This window comes from Tupaia chinensis, unplaced genomic scaffold (assembly GCF_000334495.1).
Source record: "Tupaia chinensis unplaced genomic scaffold, TupChi_1.0 Scaffold000335_1, whole genome shotgun sequence".
Taxonomy (NCBI): Eukaryota; Metazoa; Chordata; class Mammalia; order Scandentia; family Tupaiidae; genus Tupaia; species Tupaia belangeri.
The window spans coordinates 4,006,439-4,024,908 of record NW_006159829.1 but is presented as its reverse complement, the minus strand read 5'-3'; the positions used below and the strand labels follow the sequence as shown (position 1 = coordinate 4,024,908).

Here is an 18,470-nt window from a genome sequence, read left to right as displayed (position 1 = left end):
TGAAGACAATGGTAGAGGTGGTGGTGATGAGGAGGTGGTAACAATGGTGGATGTGGTGGTGATGGTGGAAGTGATGACTGGAATGATGGAGATGATAATGGTGCGGGTGGTGACGAGGAGGTGGTAACAATGGTGGAGGTGGTGGTGATGGGGGGAATGATGACTGAAATAATGGAGGTGATAATGGTGCAGGTGGTGGTGATGATGGAGATGGTGGGAATGTTGGTGGGCAAGGGGAAGGGTCTACTCAGATGATGAGCAGTCAAGAACCTGGCTCAACTATCAGCTTGCTGTCTTCTGAGCCTCAGTTTCACCATTTGTAGAAGAGTCACTACCTAATTCTCAGCATTTTGATAGGATGGGAAGAAGGGAAATGAAAGCTGCCCAGTGCAGCACCTGGCGCACAGAAGCTGATGCTCACACAGTACTGATCATGTGACGCCCACTTTTTGATACACTTTGCATGTATCAACTCATTGAATCCTTCCGACAGTCACATGAGGTGATTGTTCTTATCACTATTATTGCCTTGTTTGAAAGAGATGAGAAAACTCAAGCACATGGGGTTAAATTTCTTTTTTTTCTTTCTTTTTTTTTTTTTGAGAGGTTTTCGCTATAGGGGACGTGGACTCGCCAGAAAGACAGAGACAGAGAGACAGAAAGCGAGAAATCACCCCCCAGGAGGGATGGCCATGCTGCAATCCCTTCTCCTCCAGCCTCCTCTCAGGATCTTGGGCACATGTACGCACGCACACACGCCCAGCGTGAGTTAAGCCACCGGGTCCAAAATTCGAACAGTGGTCAACTACATGGGAGTCCAGCGACATAGCCATTATGCTAACTGCTGGTCCCCATGGGATTAAATTTCTTATCCAAGGCCATACAGCTGAGGAATAGTGCTGACATGTGACCCCAGCAGTGGCCATGCATGCTTCTGGCCACTACTATGCTGGTCTGAGGCAGGGCAGTCCCAGGCCCCTCCTGCTCTAGCACCTCCCCACCATTCAAGCGATGTGGGGCCTCCTGTCCCTTGGAGCACCAGGCTCAGCTCTCAAATCCATCTGGGAAATCCCTCTTCAAGCAATTCTCCATTTAGCTCACAACCCCTGTCCAGTGGTTGTTTTTAATCTCCCAGGAATGAAGCACCTTCTACCATCTGACAGGCCATGTCACTGAATTCTCTAGAAAGCTGGGCCGTGGTGGGAATTTTCTGTCTCGGCCCTCATTTTTGCCTTCATTTAGAGCCCCATTGCCAACACTGTGCCCTTTCCTAGAAGAGCCTTCACCCCACAGGGAGGCTGTCTCAGCTTCTCCACTTGTCCCCATGACACGGTTTCTGATCTGTCCCCCACTGTCACCTGTCCATAGTGTGGGATGGCAGTCCTTTCTGTCCTACACAGGCCCTTGTATCTGTGACAGAGGTGGCCTCTTGGAGCCATGCCCAGCAGGAAGGCAGAGTTCTAGAATCTTTGTTTGAGGAGACTGGAACAAGACATGCAGGGTCAAAGGGACCCTGGCCGGACAGCAGGGTTGTGACTTGGGACCTGTAGAAAGGAGGCCGACCCAAAGATCGAGGGGATGGGGCTACTCCTTAGCAGCTCTAGAACTTGCCATGAATGGGTGAGGGACCAGGGGTCACAGCAGTGCAGGGAGCTCCAGCCACACCTGACACCCTGTGGGTCCCTCACGCACTGTTGGGATGAGGCTGCAAGGCTGCACTTAGGGGTACAGTCCAAGAGGCCTCCTTGCATCTGCATGTGGGCGCCTGTCTGTAGGGGTCCTGTGTGCATCTGGGCTTCCCACATGGGGGTGCTGGCCTTGGAGAGACAGAGGCCCATAGACAGAAGCAGAGACTGAGACAGGGAGACAAGGCACAGGGAAACCTTCAGAGATTAGAAGCCAAAGACAGAGACGTAGAGAGAGACGCACAGAAATAGAGACACAGAGACAGAGACCCAGACTAAGAGGGGCAGACAGAGAGTAGAGCTCGTGTGGAAACAGCACGTGGGACACACACAGGGTGACATGTGGGTCACTCCCCTGCCAGAGTTTCCAGGGCATGTTGCCAGGGCCTCATTTCTGATGAGGACAAGGCCCCGCCCCACAAGCCAGGACTGGGAGGCAGGGACAGGTTTTCCCTGGGGGCCCCACTACCTGGATGCTCCTCTGTCCGCCTTCTCCCATGGATACCTGCAGCAGGTAGGCCCACCTAGGCACCTCCTCGGCCATGCATCCCCAATGCCCGTCCCCCTTTCTTCAGCGGGTGTTCTGAGCCCCTCCCACTCCGCTGCCCAGCCTCCCTCCCTTTCTTCTGGCCAGGCTGTGTGCCTGCCTCTCTGTCTCTGCCCACCCTGTTCTCACCCCCATATTTGATCCGGGCCCACCCCCAGCCTGTTGCCCCCCTCCACCATTGTCCTGGGCAGCCTCCTTCAGCTCTCGGAGCTCAGCCCAGACTCACTGCAGCTGCTCTATCAGGGCCCGCCCTCCCACAGCCCTGCCCATGGCACTCAGCTCCAGGGAGAGGCTGTAGGAGGAGGGCACGACCAGAGACAGCAGCAGGTGCACCTGCCCCATCTGGGGGAGCTCCAAGATGCTAACACGCCCACATTGTCCCCTCCCTAACCAGACACAGGTTTTACCCAGACACAGACTGCCAACGTGGACTCCAGGCAGACCCAGGACACAGGCTCCCATAGCACCCCCATTTCACAGAGGAGGCCTTGAGGCTCAGAGAAGAGAACCCACAGGTTTAAACCACCGGGTCCAAAATTCGAACAGTGGTCAACTACATGGGAGTCCAGCGACATAGCCATTATGCCTGCTGGGCAAATCTGCCACCCCTCCCCTGGTCTTGCAGTGGAAGAAGAGTGAGACAGTCAGCTAGGGCAGCAACAAGGGACAGTGGAGAAGGGACTTCAGCCCTTCAACGTTGACATGTAGACTCGGATGTCAGAGTTGGGAAGGAGGTCTGAAGGTCCTCCAGTCAGCCCTCTCCTTCCATAGAAAGGAGTCCGTGTCTGTGAGGGGCATTGCTGGGGTGTCTCTAGCAGCCACACATGGGTTTCACAGGGAAACTGTGAAACATCTAGGGCCACAAAAACCTTCTACCTCCCCCACCACCAACACCTTGCTGTCTCTGATGCTAAACTCCAGGTCACTGCCTGGGGTTCAGTGCTTACTGCTTCAGTTCTGTAAGAACAAACATCTTGTTAAGCTGCCTCCGTACTGTCCCTGTCCAACTGGCTGCTTCTCACAGGGAGCCTCATGCTTTCTTGGGATGGCGCCCCAGTGTTTCAGACCCTGCTCAACTCTAGACTAAGCCAGACTCTCCCATCCATTGCTATCTGTTCCAGGGTCCTAACAGGGAAGGATGAGAGGGAACATGCAGGGGACAAGCAGATCACATGGCAGGGTCCTCCTTGCCCTCCTGGAGACTGACCATGAAACCAAGAACACTAAGTGAAGCGTCACCCAAAGCCAGTCTTTCAGTCCATCACCCTCAAATCCTGAGCTTCTACAGTCAGCAGCCAGGAGGTGGCGCTCTCAGGCGCTCGGCCCCAGGTAAGAGGGCTGCTGAGCCTGCAGGTAAGGAAGCACAAAACACAACAAAACAGAGCACCTCCCCCTCCCCAGAAGAGGTGCTGAATAGACCTGAATAATACAAAAACAACAGTGTGGCCACCTGCACCTTTGCCCTGACTCCAGAGGAAAGGACAGGACAGTTCACTTGACCCCTGAGCAGGAGAAGAGACTTTCAGCAGTAAAGATGGAAGGACAGACAGTAAGAGATATAGCATGCTTAAGAAGTCTTTGCCTAACCCAATGTCTCCCACAGGCAATAATCCCCCAAATAGACAGGTGGGATTACATCAGACTAAGGAGCTTCTGCACAGCAAAGGACACTGTAATTAGTGTAAATCAACAACCCTCACAATGGGAGAGAATTTTTGTTAACTGTGCCTCAGATAAGGGACTGATAACCAGAACACACAGGTACCTCAAGCAGCTTACCAGGAAGAAAATGATTAATCCAATTTAAAAATGGGAAAAGGAGCTGAATAAGCAACTCTCTAAGGAAGACATACAAACAGCCAGAAAGCATATGAAAAAATGCTCACCATCCTTCATTGTAAGAGAGATGCAGATCAAAACCACAATGAGATACCACCTAACTGCAGTCAGAATGGCAAAGATTAAAAAAACAAATAATGATAAGTTCATGCGGTGAAAGGAGACCTCTCCTACCCCGTTGGTGGGAATGTAAATTGGTCCAGCCACTGTGGAGAATAGTATGGAGGTTCCTCAAAAACCTTCACATAGAATTACCATATGATCCAGCAATTCCACTCCTGGGTTTATCTCTACCCAAAGGACAGGAGAGCACTCAGTCGAAAAAGCGCTTGCACATCTATATTCATTGCAGCCTTATTCAGGATTGCTAAGACATGGAACCAACTCAAATGTCCACAAACAGATGAATGGATTGAAAAATCATGGCACATATACTCTATGGAATACTATTCAGCCATAAAAAAACAAGGCCCTGGAATTTGATAGAAATTGGATGAATATGGAAGATCTGTTGCTGAGTGAAGCAAGTCAGGCTATGAAAGAGAGACATCGTATGTCTCCACTTAACATATACCAACTCTCTGCACTCTATGGTAGAGACTGGAAGACTAGAAAACATGAAAGTATTAAAAAATTGTAATAGACACTAGAGACAAAGTGGAATGAGAGTGTGAGAGGGGAAGTGCATAGGAAAGCTAGGGGGGAAATGGAGAGGTAAGACACTTGTGGGACACAGATAAGGTTTATTATCTGTTGACAAGGTTGTGTGTGGTGGCCTCAACTGGGCTGGACTGAGGTGTATATCATGCTGGGTGAAGTCTCTTCACAATCTAAATGATGTATAGCAATTTGATGTATGAATAATAATAAAAAAGAAAGAAATACAGCATGAAGGTGGGCTCAGAGGGCCCTGTCTGGACCCACACAGCCCTTAGTCACTCTATGGCTGTGGACAAGCCCATTCCGCCTTGGTCTCTGAGAAACAGAGGATAGTGGGATGATCCCAGAATGCCTCCCGGTCCAGACATCCAGCCTCCTCTGTCTGTGGAGAAATAGGTGAACAGACCAGGGGCTATTTGTTTCTTGGCTCTCAGCCATAATCTCTGCATCAGCACATGGACCGGGACAGACAGGGCTGTGGCCAAACTCAGCACCAGTGATTAAGGCAGGGATGGGAGGCCTGGGGCCCCCAGGAGAGAATGGGAACCAGGCTCAGCCTTCCACCTTGCCAGGCCCCTGCATGCTATGTGGGAGCTGATGACAGGCCAGTGACCTCATCACTGGGTCCCTGGTCCCTGGGCAGAGACGGACGAGACGGACATTGTCCTGGGGAAGGTGGAGGACGAGTCCCTGGGACACTGGCTGCATCCCTGGGGAGGCTTTGGTGAAACTGCCCGGAATCACCCAGACAGTGACAGGGACAGCTGATGTGGCTGCAGGAGGCTAGGCTGAGGCCTGGGGAGGAGAGGGTGTCTGGCATACCTACTGGAGATAGGACCCCCCCACTCACACACACACAGGCTTCTCCCCTCTCCAGAGCCCTCAGGGCTCTTGGTCCAGGGGTGACCCAATCCAGGGGCCACCCAACTGGAAAGGAGGTTGGCCTGCTTCTGCAACAGAGAGAGGCGGGAGGACGTGGAGCAGGCAGGGAAGTGCTCTGGGCCCGGGAAGTGCTCTGCCTCCTGTCCTTGCACTTGCTGTCTCCCAGGATGCTGCCTCAGACAATTGTGCCTCAGGGCCCCTCCCTGCACCTGCTCCACCTCCACCTCTCCCCACAGAGGAGGAGGAGGAGCCAAGGGACAGCCCCCTCCTCCCCTAGACCTCATCCTGGGCTTGGAATTTCCTGCCCAAATAGCCTGTCCTCCCTTCCAAGGGTGCCAGTCTGTTCTGAGGTGGCCTGGACCCAGCAGGCTCTAAGGGGCAGATGTTTGTGGGGCTCTTGATCTTCCACTTCACGGTGCCCTCGTAACATGAGGCCCTCCTTGATGAGAGCGCCTGGAGTTGTACAGAGAAAGGCTGGCTGTGGGCTGGAGCTGAGACTCAGGCAGACTCTCCTCAGGCCACACATCCTTACGTGTCAGTTTAAGGAGTTGAAGGATTTTAAATTCAAACCCGCCTGCCAGGCTGTCATGTGGGAAAGTTGCCAAGTTGGGAAGATAAAGCGTGTTTTCCAGGACAGGTTTTCCCTGTGGCCGGTAACTACCAAACCTGTAACTACCAAAGTCCTCAGTGCACAGGCCTCCCTGTGTTGGTTCACCCACGCAGGTCACCCATGGGTTGGGGCTGATCTGAGCACACAGCCTGGCTGATATGAGCACGTGTCAAGCTCGCTCAGCTCCGATGAGCAGGGCAGTGAATGGAAGCGTTCAGTCCCACATTCCAGCCCCACACCAGCAAGCACTGCCCTCCTGGGTTGCTGAGCATCTCAGCAGGCAGGAAGGCACCTGCCAGCTCCCCAGATGGAAATTCAAGGCAGCGATGCCTACGGCTGAAACACACACACTGCATAGCTGTTAAGGGGTGCAGATCCCCAGCAGGAGACCGTGAGCTCCCGCCACCCCTCTAACTCAGCGAGATCTGAGGAGCACCCTTTAAGTCCTCCAGCCTCCCCCGAAGGACTTCCTGTTTGCATCTGCCTGTTAGACTGATGTAAATAAAAACTCTTCCAGAAGTAAACGGACAGACATCCTGCCTATAGGACTCTTAGCATACTAAGCAAGACTGGTCAGATGTTCATGAAATGGGAGTAGATATTTCACAAGAGCAGACAGATGCTTGAAATGCAGAAGCAGATTTTTAATAAAGTTATCTTTTTCTGAGCAATATCACATGGACTGTTCCAGGATAAGAGCAAGGAAATGGGGTCTTTATTGTCCTGAACATCCCTTTCCAGGTTTGGCTGTGTGTGTGTGTGTGTGTGTGTGTGTGTGTGTGTGTGTGTGTGCACATGCGCATGCGCACATGTGCATCTGAGTGGACATGTGTTGTGGGTGTGTCTGTTTATGTGTGTGCATGTATACCTGTGTATGTGTGTCTTTATTATGGGTGGTCACATGACTACGTGTGTGTGTCTATGGATGTGTTTGTGTGTAGGTAAATTCCAAGAAACTAGTCATTGTAATCAGAAGAACAAAGACAAGACAGACACATTCCACAGCAAAATGAGAAACTTAAAAAGCGTGCCCTAGTCATTGTTTTCCTTCAGCCTTCCAGCCAGTGTGAGGTTGTATTAGAACAGCGCAGTGGATCAGCCACAGTTCCTGGAAAGCCCTGAGACACTGTGTAGCCATGGTCCCCTGACTCTCTCTGACAAGTACACAGCCACTTCAGCTAGGACAAGGTTAGCTCAGGAGCAGAGAGACGCAGGGGTTCGCCACTGCTCAATTACATAGATGTGTATTTACAGGTAGACATGTGTTTATAGAGATCAATCATGTATAATATGCATAAGTATTTTTGCTAGTACTAATTTAATCACAGTCCTAGGTATATATATTCAGTTTTGCTATAGGGCATGTATGTTTGCCAGAGAGGGAGAGAAAGGGAAAAACACCCCTGGGGTGGGGGTGGCCATATCGCGAGCCCTTCTCCATTCTGCTTTTGGCATTTTGGGCACACACAACATACACCAGTATCATTTTCAAGCTTTGGGGTCTGGGTCTCAAACCACACAGTCAGCCACAGGTTACCCCGCTGCCTTGACCTCCATGCCACCTGCTGGCCTCAACCACTACATTTTATCCATTTACCAACCAAAAACTAAAACGTGTGAATTGCAGTCAGACCCACACAAGCTGGAACGCTGGGGTGTGACATGAGACCCACGACTGTGTGGGTGCAGCCCCTGTCTCCCCCAGGCTCCAAGAGCAGGTGTAGCCGGCATGAGCCCCAGCTAGGTAGGGCAAGGGGAGTGAGCTGGTTCATCTCCCGCCTCAAAGCCCTTTCTACTGATCTGGATCATGACGAGCACGTCCCTGGGACCTGTGAGGCAGCACGCACTTCCGGGCACTCACTCACCAGATCTTCATCTGGGCTACCACAGTGAGGAATGCACTCAGTCCTTTACTCAGAGGAAGAGATGAGGCAGGAAGAAGGTAGGTATCTGGTCTGCGATTCACAGAGGCGGAGCTGGGAGGTGACATGGTCAGACCCTGAGGATCAGCTACTGAGGGGCACAGCTCTGCTGCCCACCCTGGCTGATGGAGGGAGCTTGACTGCAAGCTTCTCCTAGCAATCCACCTACAGGAACAGCTCTGCAGAGACTTGGAGCACACAGCACGAGGAAGTGCCCTATGGCCCTGTCGTGACAAAACAGCCTGGCAGCAAAGTCGGGCATCACCAGGGTGGGCTCGACAGAAGGGGGGACAGTGCATAATAATTACAGCCAGAGAAGACACACTAGCTGCGGTGGAGGCAGCGCCATGCAGCCCGGGCAGCGTATGTAGGCCTATGCGTTGCGGTCTCCTTTCTGTTTTCACACATATGTTGTATGGTTTTAGGCAGAGGCAGGAGCCAGGCAAGGACACGGTCCCCTAGGGTCATCTCCAGCCAGCTCTGGCTGGGCGGGGCTGGCAGACTATTTTTTTCTCCCTTGAGGTAACAAATTAGAATGAATGATGGGTGGGGTAAGTTTCTCGTCATCTCCAGCAATTTCCTAGTGAAATTTGCCAGCACTTAATCAGAATCTGGTCATTTCATCACCACTTCCAGGGGTGACTGAGCACAGTGAGCCTTCCCCGGGGAACTCCCCGTGACCCTGGGCAAGGGCCGCCCCAGCTGGCCTGCTGCCTGAGGCTGACGTGGTCCCTGTGCCAGGCCACTGGCATCTACGTGGCGGCTCCAAACCACAAATGCCGCCCGCAGCTGCTGGGTCCACCCAGAGGGGACACATTGGCTGGGTGGGCCACGTGGGGGCACAAGCATGTTTGGGGCCTGGCGTGTGTGTGTGTGCACATGTGCGTGTGGTATACGGTGAGCATGCTGTGTCTGGGGGAGTGTTATGTGCATAATGTGTGTAGCCGGGATGTGTGAGGGGCTGGGTGTGCGTCTGTGGAGTATGTGTGTGTAGCTTGCATTATGGAATAGCATATGTGCTGTGTAAAGTGTATGCAGTATGTCATAGCGTATATGAAATATGTGTGCACATGTATGTGGATGTATGCATGGTGTGTGTGTACACATGTGATGCGCATGGCATGTGTCTGGCGTGTGTAACATGGAATAGGAACATAGGCCTGCATGTTGTGCAGTCTGAACATCCCCTGGAGTGTTTCTCACTGTGTCTCCGAATGACCACTACAAGGTGTTCGAGGTGGACTCTGCTCTGGGGTGTAGGCAGACCCGTGGCTGACCCCTGGATCGCCCTCCTGCCATGTGAAGTTGGGGAAGTTGAGCCTAACTAGTGAAGCCTCAGTCTCTGCTCCTGAAATGGGGATGATGACACTTTCCTGCTAAGACCTATCAGTGGCCTTTCCTGGTCACCTCCAGCCTGTTGGCTCCTGGCCCCTCAGCACACTGGTGACCCCTCCTGAGCACCCTTTGGGGTCACCTCCCCCAGACCTAGTACTCTCGGCCTGTCAGTCTCGGCTCCCGTGGCTGCATCACGCTTTTCCAAGCTTACCCCAAAGCTTCTCCCTGCAGAGAGGCCTTCCCCAGCCTCGTCCCGTCACCCACTTTTCCTCTTCAAAGCGCTGATCTCTAGGCGCAGCGACCTCGCACATCACCCGACTGATCCAGCTCCTTTCCTTGGGAAAAGTGCCACCCTAGGACAGGGTCATATATGTCTCATCAGCACCATAACCTCAATGCCTCAGAGAAACTCCTGGGAGATAATAGGAGCTTGGGAAACATGCAGTTTTAAAAACCCTGATATTATCTATCAAATGTCCTTGAAAAGACCCAGTGTTCTGTGGTGTTACCTATAAGCCTATTCAGCACATTCCCCCTACGTGAGCAGGTTTGTTATTTACTGAAAATGTTTTGCCCTACCGAAATAAAAAAACAAACTATAAAACAAATTTTTAATGAACCTGATAACTGGTCCTTCCGAAGGTCACGTGGTCTGTCTGCCAGTTACAACAGCAGCATGGGGGAGCCCTCCAGCCAACGTCGGTGTCTGTCCCCAGCCCATCCGCCCTTCTCACAGCACCAAGCAGTGTGTGAGGACGCACTGGCCCCACCTCACAGGTAACGGGCCCAGAGCCACGCCTGGGTCAGAGTGCAGAGCTGGGGCTTAACTGCTGACACCTCCCCAGCAAGAACCAGGTGAGCAATGAAAGAACGAAAATTGACCTCCGCTGGGTCACTCAGAAGGCTCGCTCCCCTCCCAGTTCACCCCCACGGTGACACTGGCAGGCAGGGCGTCCAGGGACAGAGAAACAACTAACCAAAGCACGCCAACCACTGACAGGTAGAGCCAGAAGGAGAGAGTAGAGATGGAGAGACAGAGACAGAGGGAGGCAGAGGATGACCGTGGGCACTGCAGACAGGGCGCCACAGCAGTTGCTGCTTCACCCTAATCCAGATCAACACCTCAGCTGCGTCCCAGAGCCAATACCCAGGACCCAGGACAGTGAAAGCACTCCCTGCCGGTGGGGAAGGGGAAGAGGGGACCACCATAGAGTGTCCCCAAAACAGAAGTAGGTGGAGGCCGCCTCAGCTGTGGCAGGCTGGCATTCCACAGTCTCACTCGCAGCAACCAATAAGCTATATAAAGGTTGTTTGTGGCCAGGACAGAGGCCGGGTGGAGAGCGCTCTTAATTACAACCAGCGGGCTGGGGCTGGGCTGTTCCGCCCCACACACCACAGGAAGCTGGGGCTGAGATTGGGTCCCCTGGGAACCGTGGTCAGGCTATCGAGAAGAAGGGAGGGACACCATGACACGGAGGCACTTCCCTGGACATGCCCAAGGCCTGGGGACACAGTGCCGTGGCAGAGCTGGGGGTGCCCGGAAGGGCACGATGCCTGAGGCATCTCTAATCACACTGGCCTGCTGCTGCAGTTGGAATTTCACTCATAAGTTCGCACAAACTGCTTTTTTTAAACATCGCCAGAGGGTGGGCATGCTCACCAGAGACAGAGAGACAGAAAGAGAGAGAGCAACCAATAAGCTATATAAAGGTTGTTTGTGGCCAGGACAGAGGCCGGGTGGAGAGCGCTCTTAATTACAACCAGCGGGCTGGGGCTGGGCTGTTCCGCCCCACACACCACAGGAAGCTGGGGCTGAGATTGGGTCCCCTGGGAACCGTGGTCAGGCTATCGAGAAGAAGGGAGGGACACCATGACACGGAGGCACTTCCCTGGACATGCCCAAGGCCTGGGGACACAGTGCCGTGGCAGAGCTGGGGGTGCCCGGAAGGGCACGATGCCTGAGGCATCTCTAATCACACTGGCCTGCTGCTGCAGTTGGAATTTCACTCATAAGTTCGCACAAACTGCTTTTTTTAAACATCGCCAGAGGGTGGGCATGCTCACCAGAGACAGAGAGACAGAAAGAGAGAGAGGGAGAAGGCACCCCCAATGGGGTGTGGTCAGGTTGTGATCCCTCCTCTTCCAGCTCTTCCTCCTTCCAAGATTTGGGGCATGCAGGCACATGAGCCTGGTGTGTTTCTCAAACCACTGGATCTGGGACTCGAACCACAGAGTCAGGCATGTAAGACTGACTGCCTTAACCACAAGGTCATGGAGCTGGCAGATACTCTTGTTCATCTATGAAATGGAGATAATGATTTCTTCATGTTAGCATCATTCATTCAGTAAGCAGCCACTGTGACTCTGTGAGCGAGGCCTGAGCAAGGTCCTGGACAGGGCAGTCTGACCCCGCAGGGTTACGGAGCCGGTGCTCAGGCAGCAGACCCTCACTGGACAAAGCGTTCCACACCTGTTCCCTGTAATCCTGGATAGGCACCCGGCCCTGTGCCTCAGGGCCATCAGCGTCAGACCTCGCTCTCTGAGAGAGCTTCCTGGGAGGGCTGTGGTGACACGTCACTGAAATGCTGATCTAAAGACGCTCACTAATTATGGCCCCAATCTGCATCTCCCTTATGAGGGATGTTGAGCATGGCTTCGTATGCTTTTTAGCTGTTCATGTCTTCATTAGAGAGTTGTCTGTTCAGCTCATTTTCCCATCTTTTAATTGCATTCATTATTTTATTTCTGGCAAGATGTTTGAGTTCCTTCATACCATGGTTATCAGTTCCTTATCTGAGGCATAGTTTGCAAATATATTCTTCCAATCTGAGAGTTGTTGATTCATTCTAATTATTGTTTCATTTGGCGTGCAGAAGTTTATTCATCGGATGTATTCCCTCTTGTCTATTTTTGGGATTATTGCTTTGGGGGTCTTTTGTAATGTATATGGTAATATCTTTGACCGAATCAATATACAGTGCATTCATGATGGGAAAATTCATTTGGTACACCATAATGATACACAATGATTGAAGGTAAAATAGATATTAAAGAATTCTTGGGGGGATATGCTCAGTAAATAATAGTGGGCACCAGGACCAGCTCAGGACTGGGCAACTGCAGCAGGTTAGTGCCCAGTGAGTCCTGCCCCGCTCCTGCCAGTGGATCACCCTGGGGCAGGAGCTCAATTCTCTAACCGCGATCTTCTCAATGGCATGGCAGGATTAATCACAGTGCAAACTCCACAGGAAGGTGGTTAACACGTTCACTCTGTGGTGTGTACACACAGAGCATGCAGTAAATGTGAGGGAACGATTAACCGTCAGTACTAAGTTATCCCACACACCTCTAGGACCTGGATGGCAGGATCTGAGCTGGAGCTCTGGCAATACTCTTAGCATTGAATGAAGGCATCCTGGGCCTGAGAAGCAGGAGGTCAGGTCATGTCCACAGAGGGCTCAGGAGCATAAGGACAGAAACGAAGCCTCCAAGGAGCCAGCAGGTGGCATGAAGGTTAAAGTTCTTGACTCCCACATGGCTAACCATAGTATGAGTCCATGGTTCGAGTCCCGGACTTGTCTTCTTGAAACTCACACCAGATGTGTGTGTGTGCATGCCCAAAATCCTAAGAGGAGAATAGAGGGGAAGGGATTGTGGCAGGGCCATTCCCCCTGGGAGGTAATTTCTCATTTCTCTTCTCACCATATCTCTTTCTCTCTGTTGAGTGCATGCACCCTACAGCAAAAACCTAAATAATAATAATAAAATAAAATAAAAGCCCTCTGCATTGGCCACCCCAAGGGAAGAATGGCCCAACCACAAGCCCCTTTCTATTATTTCCATGTCTCCCCTCTCTGGCTCCCCTATTTACCCTCAGGTGAGCTTCCAGCCAGGTCAGCTTCTGCTCATGGGCTCACTCCGCTCTCTGAGCACCAGATCTGCTGCACCCTCACTCAGGCCCTGGCCCCCACCTCCGTGTACTGGCTCTGGATTCCACTTCCCCTCTGAAGGCTGGGAGCCTGCTGGTCCTCAGAGCCGCCCTTCCTAAGAGCAGGGGCTTAGGGAGCAACCAGACCTCAGCTCATTACAAAAGGGGGGGAGGGAGAGGAAATGGGGGTAGGAGGGAGGATAAAGACACGGAGGAGAGGGCTAGGAGCAGTACGACCCTTAAGCACACACTCACTGTACTAAGGACCTTGCCTACATTATGGCTAGCCCTACTATGTGTGGGGTGGAGCAGGAGATAGAGACGGTGTTCATTTGCAGGTGGGAAGAGTAAGACTGCCAAATCATACAGGTGACTGCTCCAGGGACCGAGAGTTAGACACGCTCATCCCTTGAACTAACGCCCCCCCCCCCCCCCCAGTCGCCACATATCCTCAGCTGTCACTTTGCCCCTAGGGCAGTACCAACCAAAGAAAAAGGCGAGCCGCATGTGTAATGTCCACGTCCTTAGCAGCCACTTTAAACAGTACGAAAAGAAACAGGAGAAGTTGATGTGACTAATTTATGACACTTAACTCTAATTTTCCAGAATACATTTCAACCTATGCTCACTGTGAACACGTCCCTGGGAAGTTTTGCTCTCTTTTTCCACACTATGTTTATAACGTCGGTGCATGTATTTCCCTGTGGAACGTCTCAGTTGGGCCAGCCCTGTTTCAAGCACTCGAGTCCCACATGCAGGACAGTGCAGTCCCCGTGTGTGGGCTGTGGGCGTGACGCTAACCTCACGGCGCCAGGCGGGTGGAGTGAGACGACTAACTGCCAAACGCGGTCCGTGTTCAGTACTCCATGAACGGCAGACTCGCTTCGTTCCATTCATCGCCCCACACCTGTCCCAGGGTAGGAAGTGGGTGCTATCTCCAACCATCCTGCCTTTTCCAGACCAGTACCAACCTAACCCTCCAGCTCTGCTCACCAGAATACACTGAGTTAAACACTTTGCTTATCGTTGGCTATGATTTCAGATTTGCTGAACGCGCTTCCTCTTTGCCTTTAAGGTGTTGGAATCATCCTCGTGCGTATACTGCTGGTGTGCACGTCATAGCACGCGCGGAGTTTGTCTTCAGGCTCCCTCCCACCTTCGACGTTCTTTGAAGAATATTTTGTAGCTCATCCGACGTGCAAGGCCTTGTCCCCGACACTGAAACACTTCGTCCTCGTGGACATGATATTCTTAGGTGTGAGGACAGACACTATGAAGGAGATGAACTAATACGTACATAAACAGCAGGTGAAACCAGTCGACACACAACTTTGTGCCATCGTCTGCCACCTTCCTGCCGCCCCAGGTAGGCCTGAGTGCCTCAATGACAAGAGAATGCCGGATGACCACTGCAGCCTGGCATCCGGCCTGCGCCCAACACAGAGGAACCTCTCGAGGTGCAATTGAATGAACGATGAACGAGTGAAGGAATCGACTGTATTGAATAAATGTTCACTAAAGTGCATGGCTGTCGGGTGACTGAATGAATGCATGAGCTAATGGAATCCGGTGGCTGCACCAATCCCTAGCTGAGTGAACAAATGGAAAAATGGTCGGAACGAAGTCAATGGTTGCTACGTCAAAAACAACGTGGTCTATGGTTTCCCGGTCACCAGTATGAAGGCCCTGTTCAGTGCAGTTTCCTCCCGAAGCCACACACAGGCGTTTTGTGTGCCAAGAGGTTTCGAGCGTTCGGACTTTGCACGGTCCTGACCGAATCTTCCTAGATGGTTTTCGGTGTGTCACTGTTGGCCGTTTTGCTTTGTTGTGCTTTGTTTCTAACTGAAGGGATTATAAGGGGATTTTGTTTCGTTTGTCACCGGAATAGACCAGGCCCTCATCTCGCAGCTGTATTTACTGCTTTCCTTTAGACGGCTGAGCAGTAACGTACATCTTGCTTCTATTTTAGCCATTCGGAAAAGCCCAGCTACAGAGAATCACCGAGTTTGCCTTGATGCCACCGTGACAGATGTGGGTTGTTTGGGCTGACCTATATCTGCTTCCCCTTCTCTGGAGTAACGGCCCCCAGTTTTCCTTCAAGAACCAAACTCCTTTCAAGAGAGTAGAAGTGGTAACTAACTCCACTCCAAATGTTCGACTAGATCATGTGGCTTAGGCCCAAAACCTACTTTCACTCCTAGGCTAGCGATGGGTCGAGAAACAGTCGCTGGCCTAGACTCGTCCACTCGGACTGAATCCCAGGCCTGCTGGGTACTAGACTCCTGCCCCAGGGTCTGCAAGAGCTCTCGGGGTCACTGAGAGGTGCCTTGTGCTGGTGTCCCCAGTCTGCACTCTCTCCTTCTCCCTGGCTCCAGGCCCAGAAAACCCACCACTGTGACCACATCAGCTGGGCTCCTTTGCTGGTTTTTGTCAGAAGGGATCAGGCCCACAGGGGCAGCAGCACACAGGAGGGGAGAGGGGCCAGGGCTTCTTCCCTGTCCTCTCTCTGCTACGGTCCAGGCAATAGCTCTGTCCTCCACACCATGCTTCCATGGCAGCTGCTCCTCAGCCCTCAAGGGGGCACCAGTGACAGCTTCCCAGCCCTGCTCTCTGCTTGCTTCACCCACCGCCAGTTCCCAGTGCCTCGGTACCCCTCACTGGTCTCACCCTTCTCTAACAGAACCTTTGTCGTCTCTTCAGTAAAACCTGTTACTGCTGGGACTAGGACACACAGGACCCACGACCAGAGTTAGAGGAACCCAGAAGTGGGTCTTGGTGTCACCACTTGAAGCTGCCTGACCCCTGGCCTTTTCAACTGTAAATGATACTATGGGGTTGTCATGCATAGAGGCTGGAGGCCTGGGTTCTCTTCCCAGCCCCGCTGTCCCGTAAATGTGCAGCATGTCCCAGGAGCCTGACCTCTCAGGAGTTGTCCCTGCCATTCCCGGAGCCAGCCCTCGGGCACAGAGGTGCTTCAACATCTACATTGGATCAGCCTGTCTGAGATCTAGGCTTCTGAACCAAGGATGACAGGATGGCAAAAGGCCAGAGGCAGGGCCAAGAGGTGGTCTTGCTCCCCAGCACTTGTACCGAGGCATCCTCGGAAGCCAGCCCGAGTGTCTGCATTGGCTCTTTTCCTCCGTAGCCAGCCCAGATTTCTGGGCACATAGGCTTAGGTCAGTCCCTGAGTCCCATCAGCCCCGACTGCTTCTGTTCCCCAGTCTGGTCCCACACCTTCTCTGGCCTACAGCCGAGGGTCTGGCATGCCCTGCAGCTGTGACTTCCCACATCTCAGCCTTCTGAGTGCTCTCCCCGATGAACAGGACGTCTGCCTTGAACGGAAGCTTGCACACCGTTGGGCAGGCCACCCTCACTTGCCCTTCTAGGAGATCGTCTGCTCCTCTGTGAAATGGGCCTAGTCACCTATGCTTCATCTCTGCTGAGACTCAGCTCGTATTTCTCCTCAGCCTTTGGAGCAGTGTCCCTTGTTCCTGCTGTCCAACCATATTCCAGTCTCCAAAGGGACCCGATCACGTGACACCCCTGCACATAGCCCTCCTTTATGAGACCGTGACAATCCAGCAAAGTCCAGCAACCCCATCCCTCCTGGGACCTGGCCACACAGGCCTATCCAGGGGCTGACCATGCTGAGGCAGGCCTTGACCTCCGCCACCTCCCATCTCAGTTCCACGCAGCTCATGCTCATCCTCTGAACAGTCAAAGCACCACCTCCAGGGAGCCCTCTTTTCCTCAGCACCACCACCCACCACGCAAGGACCCCGCCGTGAGACTGCCCTCGTCGGTATTAAGTTCACCACCCACACTCCTTCCCGTCTTTCTTTCTAGGCTATGAGGACTTTAGCACAATAGCTGTGACTGGTCCATCTCTGTATCCCCAGGAAGCACCAGACCATGGAGATTAAAGGAGCCAATGCAGAGGAAAGTCCTACTGTGGTCAAGGCATCGAGAACCATCCATGTTCTGAAATGGCTTCTCGCTGGGCTGCAGGCCGGACACAAGATCTGGGACCAGCTTCATCTCTCAGCCCAGTCACATTCACCTGCTCCTAACACCAGCCCTTCCACCACTGTCCCAGCCCCTAAGGCCTTCCCTGGACCTACCCAGGTGTGGCCCAGGGGCTTCCAGCCAGGGGTTGTTCAGGTCCCAGCAGCAGTCAGCAAGACGGGTGTCCAGCTCCCATCCACTCAGAGCTTGGCCCCTGTTGGGCCTGGAGGAAAAAGTACCCAGCATCCCTTGAACCCAAGGAGAGCATGTCACTGCAGTGAAGCTGGCAGAGGTGGAAGCTGGAGACAAGCTGGGGTGTGAGTCCCAGCCGATCCACCCTGCCCTGGGGAGAGGCCTGTTGCAACGACTCCACTAGGCTCCTGAAGATCAGGCTTCCAGGCAGACCCCCAGGGGAGCAGGGTCCACCGCTGGCTGCTGCCCACCCCTCTCCCATCCCCCCACCTCAGCCACAGTGAACAAATTCCACACCAGTAAGGCTGAGAGCTCGGGTCACCACCGAGGGCACGAGGTCAACAGCACTTGACCTCTGCATGTGCAGCCCCACCATGTCACAGCTGACCCGGCTGCCAGCACAGGTCCAGAACCTGTCTGTGCCATTTTCTCACAGCATGCTCGGGAGCCCCTGCACGCCAGACCTCGGGGAAGGTTTCGCAGCACTGACCCCGCAGCTCTGGGTGGTGAGCGGGCGAGGTTCCCATCTCAGAGGCGACGAGGGGACTTCAGAGACGAGGCCGCCAAGACTCTCATGGAGGAGGCGGAGTTACAATCCAGCCTTCTTCATCCCGACCTCCCTCTGCCTCTGGCAGGGAGACACCAGACAGGCAGGAGCGAGGCTGGGTCTGCTAGAGCCCAGGGCTGGGCCGCCCCCCACCCCAGTCCGCGCTGCCCGGGGCCCGCGGCCACCACGTCCCACCGCACTCACTCTCGCACAGGCGGCGGCGCAGCTTGCCGCGGATCTTGTCGATGGCGTCGAAGTCGGAGACGTGGAAGACGTGCGCCGCCTTGGGCTCGGAGGCCACCTCCTCCAGCTCCTCCC

General features: G+C 53.3%; 1 protein-coding gene across 1 annotated transcript in view; it reads right to left on the bottom strand.

Moving 5' to 3' along the window:
- The window catches only part of COL22A1 (collagen type XXII alpha 1 chain), a 272,600-nt gene that overhangs the window by 247,714 nt on the left and 6,416 nt on the right, over positions 1-18,470 (bottom strand). Inside the window, exon 3 of the mRNA XM_027773278.1 lies at positions 18,357-18,465. Coding sequence (XP_027629079.1) covers positions 18,357-18,465 — 109 coding nt within the window. The remainder of the gene's footprint in view (positions 1-18,356; positions 18,466-18,470) is intronic.